Source organism: Coturnix japonica, chromosome Z, assembly GCF_001577835.2.
Source record: "Coturnix japonica isolate 7356 chromosome Z, Coturnix japonica 2.1, whole genome shotgun sequence".
NCBI classification, from domain to species: Eukaryota; Metazoa; Chordata; class Aves; order Galliformes; family Phasianidae; genus Coturnix; species Coturnix japonica.
In genome coordinates this window covers 1,837,163-1,850,196 of record NC_029547.1, presented here as the reverse complement: position 1 = coordinate 1,850,196, position 13,034 = coordinate 1,837,163, and the positions used below count along the sequence as shown (strand labels likewise).

The window sequence follows — 13,034 nt, the reverse complement described above, 5'->3', positions numbered from 1 at the left end:
GTGTGACTTTGTCTTGCAGAATGCTTTTCAGCTTTTGTAAGCAGGCGGAGACTGACTGTGGCTGGACTGTGTTCTTGCTGCTTTTCTTCTGGGTAACATCTTGTTTCCTTGTGCTTGGTCATTAGTCTTTCAAGACTATTTTGGAGGAAGCAAAGCTCAGCATAACTAAATGCCAGTCTTTGTCATATCAGTTGTCTGTGAAATGATGTAGCTTCCACCATATCAGTAATTCATTTTTCATTGAGTGCCTTACATTTTCATGGTACTGGCTGGCACTGTATACTCCATCCAAATAGTACTGTCTAACTCAATGAAGTGAAAAGAAGGATCTTAACGTGACAGCCAGATAAGGTTAGGATAGTGTGTACTGTGCTCTAGTTCTGTGTCTTTCTAATCAGCTGGCAATCTACTGAGCCCTCAGTTTACTTTCCCACTTCTTCTCTGGGTATGCCAGCTCTTGCTGTGGAGGGGGATCTAAGTCTGCTGGCACAAGCAGAGTTTTGGGGAAGAAGTGATGAGAAGGTCAGGATGTTGTCGGTTAACTCCACATACTCTGATTGCAATACAATGTAAGCTAAGAGTATAGTTTTTGTTTTTTAGGAAAAATTCTGTTAAGGACATAAGCACAAAGAAATGCTGATAGCCTGAGGCCTCATTTTGTTCAACAAGATGTCTTTTGAAAATACAGTTATCATTGTGGGAAAGAATGGGTCTGTACTCATAAGCTCAATGGCTGATAAATACAGTTTGTGCTGTGGTTTTCACAGAGCTTGTAATGTCTTTTGATTAACGCTGTGTAGGGACTGTGAGGAGCTAAAACAGACATAAGCATTACTTTTGAAAAGCCACTGAAGTGAAGTTTTACTTTGCATGATTCCAGTTACTGGTATTAATAAGTGATCTCAAAAGTAATTTACAACATTTGGATCCCAGGCCATGGTTTATGTACTGCTTATTTCAGCCTGCTGTCACAGGAGAAAATCTTGAACTTGTTGAACACTGCAAACCTAAGAGCTCTAAAGAGTATCATGCCATGGTTTTCAGTTCCTGCAGCTATAGATCTCACACAGTTTAATAGGTAGTTTGATAACAGACACTTGATTCTTTGTGTCACAAGATAGTGCTTTTTCTGCTTTTTAAGATCTGTAGTGAATTTCACTGTTCTTGTGGAATTCGTAAAGCTCCAGCAATAAGACTTTGTTGGACATAATACTCCAGACTTAATGGCCTTTATTCCTTCTACCTCTCCTTTTGCTAGGAAATTTGTACATATATATCATTTACATATCTTCTACTGGTAATGATTCTCTTCTAAGAAGGCTCTGCCAGCTGTTTGTAAAAGAACAGTAATGCAACAAATCATTTTAGGGTGCACAGGGCTTTTAATTAAGGGTACGTGGGATTTTTCTGTTAATACCTGCACAGTACCAACAGTAACTACCACCTAGGGCTGTTCATTTTTTTTTACTCTTGTTTTAATAGGTAACTGGGTGTTCTCTTAGGTTTAACTCTTGAAGTCAAATATATGCAAAGCCTTCTGTATGTTCCCTGGTCTTTCTGTCACTCCTTCTAACCAAGGGTCAAATTTCTTGAGGTATGCTGACTAGGACTAAATGTAAGAAGTATCTGATAGTGACAACAGTGTTAAAGACATCATTTATAATGCACTAGGAACTGGCTTTTGACACAGTTAGTTGTGTTTTAGAAATACCCAGACTAACTTTTGATCATTTTCTAGAATGAACCTTTGTGTACCTTGCACCAACTTCTTCATCTGCTGTTTGTCAAAAGCTTGTTCTGAATTAACCCTTGCCTGCACTGTCCTTTCTCCTTACCATGATTTTTTTTCTCCTTTCATAGCAGGTCGTGCCACAGTCTGACACTAACTCTGCCTGTGTCCACAGACACCTGTGGTTGCTATGTCCTGTGAGGATTCCTTTTCTACTGTTTTATTGGAACAGCTTCTTAGGAAGCCTCAGATAGGTGTGGTATGTTGGGGTTTGGTAAAGACACAGACTAAAAGGTTGGCTGTCATTCTGCATGTGGTCTTGAGTATGGTCCAGTAGCACAGGTGAGCTTTCTCAAGTGAGAAGCCAGCAGGTTGTTTGCACTGGAGCTGCATCTGCTGCTTACTGATTACTAAGGGTATGACAGACCAGTGTCATGAGCACTGCTGTCAGTGGAGCACACTAGGCATGTAAAGACTGCATTAGACATCTGCTAGACAACAGCATCAAATGTTATGCCTTCTTATTGGTCAAAAAAATGATGAAAGCTTTGGTGTCAGGAACAGCCCAGCAGCAGCTGATGGTTACTGATGCTGAAAGTTCATAATTTGAAGGCAACATGCATTTACCATTAGGGTATTTAAGGCTATTTTTTTCACTAGTATTTCTGTTACAATTTCATGTTCAGTGTTAAGATCTTGTACAACTAGGTGAATAGTTAAGTAACTAATGAGCATTAGTAGCTTGTGATTGTCAAAATGATCTGAGGTTCTGGTTTTGGCTTTCTAGACTGTGTGTAGAACTTTGGTCTGTCGCCTTATTTCTCTTCTTCAGTTGGCCAGACCATAAAATGTTTATGTTGCTGCTAGATATGACAGGAAGATACTGTGTTTTTGCCTAAAGCAAAACTGCTACTGAATGACGGTTTTTGAAGCTATAAAATACCCCAAAGCTGATTTGTTTATTTCTTCTGTGCCAGCTTGTAAAACGGGCTGCCTGTGAAGTACTTGCAGATGAACTGTAAGCTTGCTTAATATCTCTTTGCTAACTCAGCTTTGTTAAAAACAAATGGCTGTCATAAACCCATGCAGTTTCTAGTTTGGTGACTTTATTTTTTGTCTGGATAACTTTATTATGAGATGCAACAGACAAAGGGAACACCAACATCAGCTAGAGAAGCAGTATGAGGTGGTGGAGAGGTGCAGGTCTAGCATAAGGTAGGCAGGCAGTCCTGTTCCAGGAGAGGAAAAGTTGCAAATAATAGCAAAACAGCGGTTCTCTATTAAGAGTATCTCTGCTCTTGATGTCAAGAACTGACAGGTTATGAGTTGCAAGGCCTAGTGACTGGTATAGTGCTCTCCTCATTCTAGGCCTGTCACTGCTGTCTGTTGTGCTCAGCTGCTCACATTACTCTCCTGAGCTGCACTTCTCAGGCCTCAGTGTGCTGTAAAGTGCAGAGCTTCCTTCTAGGGAGCAGGATTACAGAAGGACCAGCAGTGGGCAGTTCTGCCTCATCACAGTGGCAGCAGACAGCCAGAGGGATTGAAGGACTCATGGAACTGCAACCTGTGACCCCACAGCACTCATTGCTGCTTCCAGTTTTCCAAGCAGTAGGAGCAGTAAGGAACAGAGTGTTCGTTTGTGCCTGTCTGGGCTGGATCTGCTTTGATTTTGCTGCAGACACCAGTGAGATGACTAGTACTGGTGTTGTTGTCCCGATCTGTTTGAAGCTATTAGCAGATAACGAAGTGCATGGTCACTTTCAGAATATTACAGTAAAATGTCCAGAATAGAAAGCAAATCTCCACTCTGAAGATCAGGATTAATTTAAGTGTTACCGTTGTTCCTAAGCAACTTAATATGTGATATTTCTGGGAGCATTACTGTATTGACCACAGTAGAACAATAGACCAACGTTTCTGGTTGATCTGTTTAACAGACTATTTTAGTCTGTTTATGTAAAACGGCATGAATCAGTGGAGGAAGCACAGCATGCATTTATCTTGAGTAACAGAAGTAGGTAGGTAAAATGGGGTTTTGTTAAACTACAAATCTTAGGAGGAGATGGTGCATCTGTATGGCTATCCATAGTATAGGTTTGTCCTGTGCAAGAAATGAAGCACAGCCAGCCACCCCAGCATTTATTTCTTCAACTAGTTTTGTTGAAAGGGTCACAATAATTCACAAATTAATCTGCTAAATTTTTAGGAGCAGGTTTGTGAAAATGTGCCTCTGGTGACTAATGCAGTAGAGAGTACTGAGGACTTAAAAGCACTGCGTGCTTGAGAAAAACAGTTTCACTCTGAGACAGAAGTGATATTTTAGAAGATTAAACGCAACCTGTGTGCCTTTGGCTGCGTGCTAATTAATTTATTTTCACAAGGACTGTGATTCTGTGGGATTCCAGTGCAGCTGGTGTGTGTTTCTGGAAGCCTGTGTGTCAGCTAGTAAACTAACTCTGCATTTTGTTTGGAAGAGGCAGATCGTGAGCATTAAAATTACAATGTGTAGACCTGTATTTAAATGTAAAAACTTTTTTTCTTTTTAATGATGAAAAAAAACGTTGCTTTTCAGGGTTGCTAAGGATGCTTCAGAAACCTTAGCTTTAATACATATACTTGTAGTTTCTCTTCTGTCTTGTATAATTTGTATATCCAGCCTGCTGAGCTCTCAGTAGGAGCAGCCTATTTTTAACCTTGTTTTGTTTATGCAAAACCAGTTGAAACAGAGCATTAGCTTAATCCTTTCTTCTTTTGTTTCACACCTCAATTCTCTTAGCATGTCTATTGCGAAGGGTCTTATTCTTTAGGATTGCTACCAGGCCTGATTTGTGAATCATCTGATAAAGAGCCAACTCCACTCCCAGAAATGTGCCTTAGGTAGAATTGTGTGCTGGTGAGTCAGCTTCAGGGCAGCATTTTCAAAGGAACACTATATAAATTACACAGTATCCATGTGGGGGTGGCTTAGTGTTATGAGAAATCTGCTCTAGAGCATCATGCACGCATCCGCACAGAGCTGAGTCAGCCGGCTACAGTCAGATCGAGTGCTGCTTGCACTTTAGTTGAGTGCAGAGGTATGTGTGACACTTAAAATCAAAGACATCCTGTAAGAATGTACGGTATCCCACGGGAGGAGAAGGAATACAAAAGACAGCACTTGGGAAGACCGGAAAGCACCGGTACTTCCTCCTTTGTCATGATGCAAATTAGGTTTTTTGTTGTTTTTTTTTTATAGCAGTCTAATTATTTGATTAGTTTTAATGGCAAGGAAGCAAGTTGGTCTGCAAAAGAAGGCGCGTTAAACACGTGGGTATACCTCAAAAGGTTGTAAGCAAATACTGAGAAGCAGTGGGTCAGTAGAACTCCACATCTTCAGAATCATGTGGTTCTCTGCCAGAGAATCTGGTGTTTGCCAGAAGTTTCCCTTCATGTATTATGAGGTGGACCTGAGTGTTATGGCCAACTCCTCAGTATCCAGGTCTTGTGCTTCATCTGTCCTTCCTCTCTCCCTTTCCCTTAGACACAGAGTCCATCAAGTGCTTGCTTCAGTTTTTGCTATTTTATAAGATTGTATAGGACTAAGTAGTACGCGTTTGTCCATGGCTCTTTTACCTCTTATTCCATCCATGCTCAATTGTTTTTGGTAAACATGAGATAATCCACAGGTGATGGAAATAATTGTTTATGTGAATCTGAGTCACTGTATTCTTCAGTTCCATATAAATAGAAAAACATTCAGATTTCAGTGAGGACACTTGTATCTGTGACATTGAAGCTGTAAGAGATATGTCCTCTGGATGGACCTCGGTATTCTATTCTTCGGTAACTCCTGTGCAGCACTGCAGCTCATCTTCTTCTTTGTGTAGTCACAGACCACATTTTGTATTATTTTAGGTGAAAACATAGGTAGTTTCTCATTTTTCAAATCGTAACTTGTAATGAATGACTTATGGTATGAGGAGGTGTGTTCCAGTTTTCTTTTCCTGTCAGTGCTAAAATGGTATCAAAGGACAAAGTTTTGCTGGATATATTTTAATCCAAAAAGTGTAGAACTGACGTGGTCATAATCAAGGAAAAGTGGTCTTCAGTGTGTGGTGGTAGTTAAGCTCATCTAGGTTCCTTTTCCATAAAGGGCTGGACCAGGTGGTGTTTTGAGGTTCCTTTCAGTCTGGGCTCTGTGAAATGTGCCAGCAGTAAAGTAGACTGGCTTTTTAGAGAAAGCTGCTGTAAGAAACTCAGTTCTTCTGAAGTAAGAATGTGTCATACCCACAGCTGCTGAAGGTGAGAGATGATTTGCACTTGGTGTGTGCTGGGTGTTCTTTATCGTGCATCAGTTCAATAGCACCTAAAAGGCCAGGTGCAATTAAAGTGAAACTATTGAGATGTTTATTAACTGCGTCAGGCCTTTACATGTTCTTGCATGGAACTCATTTCCTACTGTCATGGCAATTCTATAAAACATTTATTTTTCTGAGAACAAAACAAGCACGAATCTCATGAAGGATGTGTATGTGTCCAGTTATTGACTGATGAAGAGCATGCATGCCATCCTTGATAAAACTGTGTGTGTTAGTGTTTTTTAATGGCACAAACGTTACAAATGTTCTTAGAATTATTGTTATTCAGGAGCTAGTCATTGAACTATATGTTTAAATTTCGTTTTCTGCTCTTTAATCCATTTTTGTCTTCAAAAATCTCTTCTCAGATGAAACAGAGCTGTGAAAGAAACTCTTCAGTAGCCCCTCCTGTGTGTAGTTTGAGCTCAAGGTGTGATGGGAGCAAGCAGCAGGTAGCTTTCCATCAGGTTTGTTTTTATCTGAAGGGCTGATTTGTTCCTTGCTCTCCATTCCCTGATCTTATTGCCAGCTCTGGCAGAACCTTTTTTTGTTCTCTGGTTTTGTTTTTGTCTGGCATAGCAAAGTGAAATTACCCAAGAAAGAGCAAGCCAGCTTTGGTGCAATGGAGGGAACAGGACTGCTCAGTTTTGAGTAGGGGGTAAAAAAAAAAGGGTCTGGACTGGTGGCATCGAGCTGTTAGATTGGGTGGGCTGTCTGCTGAGCTGACCTTTGGAATCCTTCTGGCTTTCTTCACAGAAGTACAATTTTCTAAGTGTGCAGATTATGTTCTTTTTACAAATGGGTGTATGGTTTAAAAGTATTTCCCATGTGAAGCTGTGGATGGATATTTAAAGGTTTCTGCATGCTGGTACGTTATTTGTATGGTTAAAAAGTAAAATGTAGCACAGAAGTTCTTATGGCATTGGTTTTTTTTTTAATCAGTATCTGTGCATCAAAAAAAGGAGAATGACATTTCTGAGCAGTGTCTAATTAAGTATCCATCTGTGTCTGTAAGCATTGCAGCTTTAATTATTTTTTCAGTACTATATTATTTCAGAAAGAAACTGGTCTTTCCCTAATTCTACCTCGAGATCACCTTTTTTAATGCCATTACTAGCAAAAAGAGAGGCAAAAAGGAGCAGGACTTTTTTGGTATTCCTCTTTATGTTCCATGTATTTCTCAGTCAGAACTAAGTCAGTTTTTTTTCTTTGATATGTTGCTTTCCTTGGCATGGCTATGTTATTACCCCCACTGTCTGCATTCTTTCCTGCAGCATAGTCTGTTTGAGTCATGACAGACCCTCTTCCCTTGAGGTAAATGTGGAATTCTTTTTTTATATATGTACTAATGTTAGAATTACTGCAAATATCACATAAGCTGGTAGGACTTACTGAGTCCATGGCAGCTGGAGCCACAGAGGAAGCTGATGGTTGTCACTCATATCTCTACCACCTGTGAAACCTCCTGGTGTCTAGGAGGGATTCCTAATGGCTGGAGAAAGGCAGACATTGTCTCAAGGGCTCGGAGGAAGATCTGGTCAGCATCATATCAGTGTGAGGAAAATCACAATGCAGGTTCTCCTGAATGCTGTTCACAGGCAGGTGAGGTGGTCAAAAAACATCTGTCATTAATTTGTGAATGGCAACTCTTGTGTGACCAACCTGGTGCCTTCTGGGCTGAGATCAGTGGCTGTGTGAGCAGTGGGCATGCATTGCCCTTGCAATAGTGGCACACTGGAGGGGTTGCTGTGTTGGAGGGTAGGCTGCTTACTCAGAGGGACTGCAACAGGCTGGAGAAGTGTGCTGACAGAAACCCTATCCCTAGGAGCTGTAGCGTAGTGATGTGTGAGGAGAGAGGCTGGGATAACTTTGTTGTCTGTGAGTATGCTTAAAATCTGACAGGACGAGGCTATGGCCAGCCTGAGCTGATCAGTCCTGAGTGGGACCATGAGGTTGGAGTAGACACCTCTGCACCTTTGGACCAGCTCCTTGTACAGAAAATTTCTGTGATTCAATGAATGTCAGAACTTGGTTTGTTAGAGCTTGGGTTGGTTTTTTTTTTGTGTGTGTGTGTGTTCTTCACAGAATTGTTTGAGTTAGAAAGGACATTCAAAGGCCATCTCTAGCCCAGACCCCCCTGTGATGAACGAGGACTTCTACAGCTAGATTGGATGCTTTCACAACATGAGTTGGAAGAGATTTTGGCATGGTTTGAGTTGTCAAAATAAGATACTACTTAATAATAATAAAAAAGGTTATTTTCATAATTCTGTTTTTATCAAGGTCAGAACACATAGATGAGACTTGTTTGGTTTTTTCTTTTCCTGGCTGATAAGCAAGATGGAAAGTCAAGTACTGATATTCTTATTTTCCCTTTGGGAACTCCGGGGTAAATGATGTTCCCAAATAAGATGCCCTTGAAAAATGAATCTGTAGTTCATTTTGGCTGCCCTTTAGCTTTGTGTAGAGCTCCATCTTCTGTGCTAAAAGAATGGTACAAAAGCAGTTCTGTGGTTTCTAGCCTGGACTTCGAAATGCATTTCTTTTGGCCATCTGGTCATTCTCTCTTTATGTATTTGAGCAACCATATTTTTCCTTGCATAAACAGAAACCAGATTTAAAATTCTTGGGAAAGGTGTTTTTCAGAGCATAATACCACAGGAAAAGCCAGGAGTTGCACTGGCATATATATACTACACACCCCACTGTGTATAATTCTTGGCAAGCCATTTAGTCATCAAGTGTGCTTCCTTTTAAAATAGGAAAATTATTTGATAAGGTGGATTTTTGGATGGAATATGTAGAAATACTGCTTTTATTACAGTTTTGGGGTGTGATTCCCTTGGAGCATGTGAATTCATCATGTGGGTTTGTTGATAGTGTGCTGTGACCAAGAAAATGAATGAGCTCCTATGATATTTATTACCTAATAAAATTGATTTAAAGTAGCATCTCCATAAATTCTTTTTATTAAGTTGCTTTCCAGATAATTTTACTCAGTGCAGCTATAGGAGACATTTTCCTCTATATATACTTTCCTGTATATTTTTCTTTTTTTTTTTTTTAATCTTGATGGAAAAGTATTTCTACTATTTTTTTTTTTTTCCCTTTTTTCTTTCTTTTTTTCTTTTTTCTTGTACTCAGTAGATCTGGAGTTGTCATCCCGGTCTTTCTTGTATTGTCTGTTACTAACTAAACTGGTGTTTCCCATAAATGTCTTCATGTTTCTCTTGCATCATTTCATTCATTAGCCTGAAGGAAACGCAAGTTCTATTTTAATATTCTTTTAAAAATGAAGTTTCTAAGTAAGATGGGGCAAATGGCAGAGTAGAGAGCTTTTGACAGAACCTTTCTAAGTCTTCCTCTGTGCTACAGATAAGCAGCATGCAGTTACAGGCAGCTGGGATGGATTGGGAAACTGAAGGAGGATAGATGGGGTAGAAAAATCTCTCAAAGGCCATCCACAACATCACAGAATGGCCGGGGTTGGAAGGGACCTCAAGGACCATGAAGCTTCAACCCCCCTGCTGCATGCAGGGCTGCTAACCTCCACATTTAATACCAGCCCAGGCTGCCCAGGGCCCCATCCAACCTGCCCTTGAACACCTCCAGGGATGGATGGGGCATCCACGGCCTCTCTGTGCAGCTGTTCCAGCACCTCACCACTCTCACAGTAAAGAACTTCCCCTGATATCCAACTTAAATCTTCCCTTCTTCAACTTGAAACCATTTCCCCTTGTTCCTGCCATTATCTACCCTTTCAAAGAGTTAACTCCTGCCCTGTTTGTAGGTTCCCTTTAGGTAACCATCTCAGGCTACTGCAGTACTAGTCACCCTTTTCCACCTAAATGTGTTTTTCAGAACAGCAGATTAAAGCTTAATACTGCTTTTCCTTATGTTCCTTATGTATGTCTGCTTTTTTTTTTTTTTTTTTTAAGTGACATACGTTTATTTTTCACTGCTCTAAATCCATGAGCAATTTGTTCCATACAATTCATCTGCAAGTGAATGTGGTAATTGAAAGATCCTCCTTCACTTCATCCTGCACTGAATTACAAATGAGGATTTGGGTCGGAGGCAGAGTGTGAAAAATTAAGATAAAATGATAAATACTGTATTGCTTTAAAAATATATATATAAAATTCCCTGAGGGTGCTGTAGGTTCTTCTTAGTTTATAATGTGCAAGTTATCAGTCAGATCGGTCGCTTCATTTTCATGCTTGTGCTGAAGAAAAGCAGTTTGTTAAAATATAAAGTAAATGTAGGATCGTGGTGTGGGTGGATACTTTTTCTTGCTCACAGCCCAGGCTATTTGATGCTACTTTCCTGGCAGATTTAGGGGAGAGTCTAGGCCAGCTTGTAGGCTTTCATACAGCCAGGGCTTTTATGGCAGCCTTTCGAGGAGCACCCGAGTGGTGTTTTAAATGCTCCTAATAAGCTTTACACATGGCTTACCAGCATTACTCTCTGCTGAGAAGATATCTTTATTATATCACCCAGGCTTCTATAGGCATTGCCTGAAGTGTTGTGAATTCCACGTCCCTGCGAATATGGTATCACTTTGTAGTCTTGCTCTGTAATGTTCGGCAATGTGGCTTCGAGTCAAAACGTCTGGATTTTGCTTATGCCATGTTGGTACTGTAAATCTGTCAATTAACATAAAAATATTTTAAACATTTTAAAGTTTGAAGTCCTGATCAACTGCAAGTAGATTTCTCATCGATATGGAAACAGACCTGTGTTCTGGTCTGTTCAGGCAGATGGCTACCAAGTCTGGGAATTTTCACTCTGGCTTTGTTCATAAGTGCTAAAATTTTTTATTAGAATGTTTAACGTTCTTGGTGAAGAAGTGAAGTTAGCATATGTTGCTTAGAATGCATTGGTTTAAGTTTTATAAAGAAAATGGTTAGAAACACTTTCTGCCATTTTCCGATCTGCTTTTGGTGTTCCAGTGAGATGAGCCACATTTAATGGGATTCCAACCCTATCTTTCACAAATGTGGAAACAAAATAGATTGGTGTAACAGGATGAGTTCACAAGGAGAAAGTAAATAGAGAAAACCAATGTGGCATTGAGTCATGTTCCCTGTAACTGAAAGCAACCATTTTATTAGATAATACTGTGAATGTTTGGACTGAGTGAGTTGCTTGGGTCAATTATTCTTACCGTTCTGTTCTTGTGCAGGCTGCTGTGTTGCTGAAAACCATAACTAGCTGACTCCGTCTTCCAGGCTGCGTGCTCCATGCTTTGAGACCAAGAGGACCCTGGTGCTCTGAAATGAAGATGGAGGCGGTGGGAAAAGCCGAAGAACTTTTGGATTCAGAAGTTCCACCAAAGGCTGCTGAGAAGCAGGAAGCTACTCCCGATGAAGATGGACCTACAGAACTGGAGACGCATACTCAGAAAGATGGTGCGCCCACTGCATCAGACTCTGCAGTGCTCTCTTCGATGCCGTGCTTACTGATGGAACTGAGACGAGACTCCTCGGAGTCCCAGCTAGCATCTACAGAGAGCGATAAGCCAGCGGGTGGTCAAGTTTATGAGAGTGACTCTTCTAATCATTGCACGCTTTCTCCTTCTTCCAGTGGGCATTTGGCTGACTCAGATACGTTGTCTTCCACTGAAGAGAATGAGCCCTGTCAAGCTGAAGCTGCTGTGGAAGAAGACCCTTCTGGGGTCTCTAGGGCTCCAGTTGCGAGAAAATCTAGGCGATCCAGGTCCGAAAGTGAAACTTCAACAATGGCTGCCAAGAAAAACCGACAGTCTGTCGATAAGCAGAATGGTCGAGTTACCAAGACAAAAGGTCACCGAAGCCAAAAGCACAAAGAAAGAATTCGGCTGTTAAGGCAGAAACGGGAGGCAGCTGCTCGCAAGAAGTACAACCTGCTGCAGGACAGCAGTACCAGTGATAGTGACCTGACGTGTGACTCGAGCACGAGCTCATCAGATGGTGGCGAAGAGGTTTCAGGGAGCAGCAAGACAATCACTGCAGAGATACCAGGTAGAGGATGTTTTTTAAACTGAACTGTAACGCATCTGGCATCGTTTCTCAGCTGTCATGCTAAGTTAGATGAGTGACACTTGAGAAAAAGCAGGAGAACTGCAGCTCTGTGTAAATTTGAGGACTGCAGTGCATTAACAAGATGTGGGCAAATTTTAAAATCCGTTCTGAGGTTCTAGTGCACTTTTGCACACCAATAAATTTTAGAAGTGGTAAATTGGAGGAAGGACTGTCTTTGAATTCTGGAATTTTCAGATCTTTTCCTTTGTAAGCCTATATGAATTCCTATCAGCGCTGTTAAATCCCATTAAAAGGTGATAATCTAATAATTTCATTCTTAAGATAAGTGGCCAGCTTTGCTTTAATGTACTAAGACCACAGATTGACAGCTGTGTTGGGAACAATATAGCGTACCTCTTGCCCTGTGTTACAGTAAGGCCCCACTCACTGTTGCACTTACGCTGTGCTTTCAGCTCTCTGTTTCAGTGCATGACAAATGTACTTAGCCTTATTGCAAATTCTTGCAGATTGCAGCTGGTCACCTATTTTAGGACATAAATATGAATTTGTTTACACAGAGGCCCAAGCTGTTTCCAGTTATAAATTTGCAGCATTTCAGACAAAGCTGTTACCATTTTCCTGTGTGATAAGAATCTATAATATCTGTGTTCTTAATTTTCTGACACATCCATGCTGAGTGATTGGAAGTGGCAAATTACAGGGAGATTCTTATGGTTTTATTAGAAGGATGACTTCTTGAAGTTTCTTGTCTGCTGAGTCTTTTGTCTTATTAGCCCAAGTGCCATGGACAGGATTTTGTATATGGCTCTTAGAGAATACCATACCATAGAACCATCGTCACATAACAATCAGAAATAAAATTACATGAGAATAAAGTTTTTTGGCTTGCAGATTTTTACTGAATTACATGACTTTTTGCCTCTTGTGCTAGAAGATTTTTTATTT

General features: G+C 40.6%; 1 protein-coding gene across 6 annotated transcripts in view; it reads left to right on the top strand.

Annotated features, from left to right (window-relative positions):
• CZH18orf25 (chromosome Z C18orf25 homolog) overlaps positions 1–13,034 on the top strand; it is a 41,328-nt gene that overhangs the window by 4,062 nt on the left and 24,232 nt on the right. For all 6 annotated transcript variants that reach the window (XR_001551866.2, XM_015848190.2, XM_015848192.2 and 3 more), the window contains one exon: positions 11,252–12,068. Coding sequence is in view for 5 of the 6 variants with exons in the window: in XM_015848190.2 (XP_015703676.1) it covers positions 11,345–12,068 (724 nt within the window). In the remaining variant the exon portion in view is untranslated. The remainder of the gene's footprint in view (positions 1–11,251; positions 12,069–13,034) is intronic.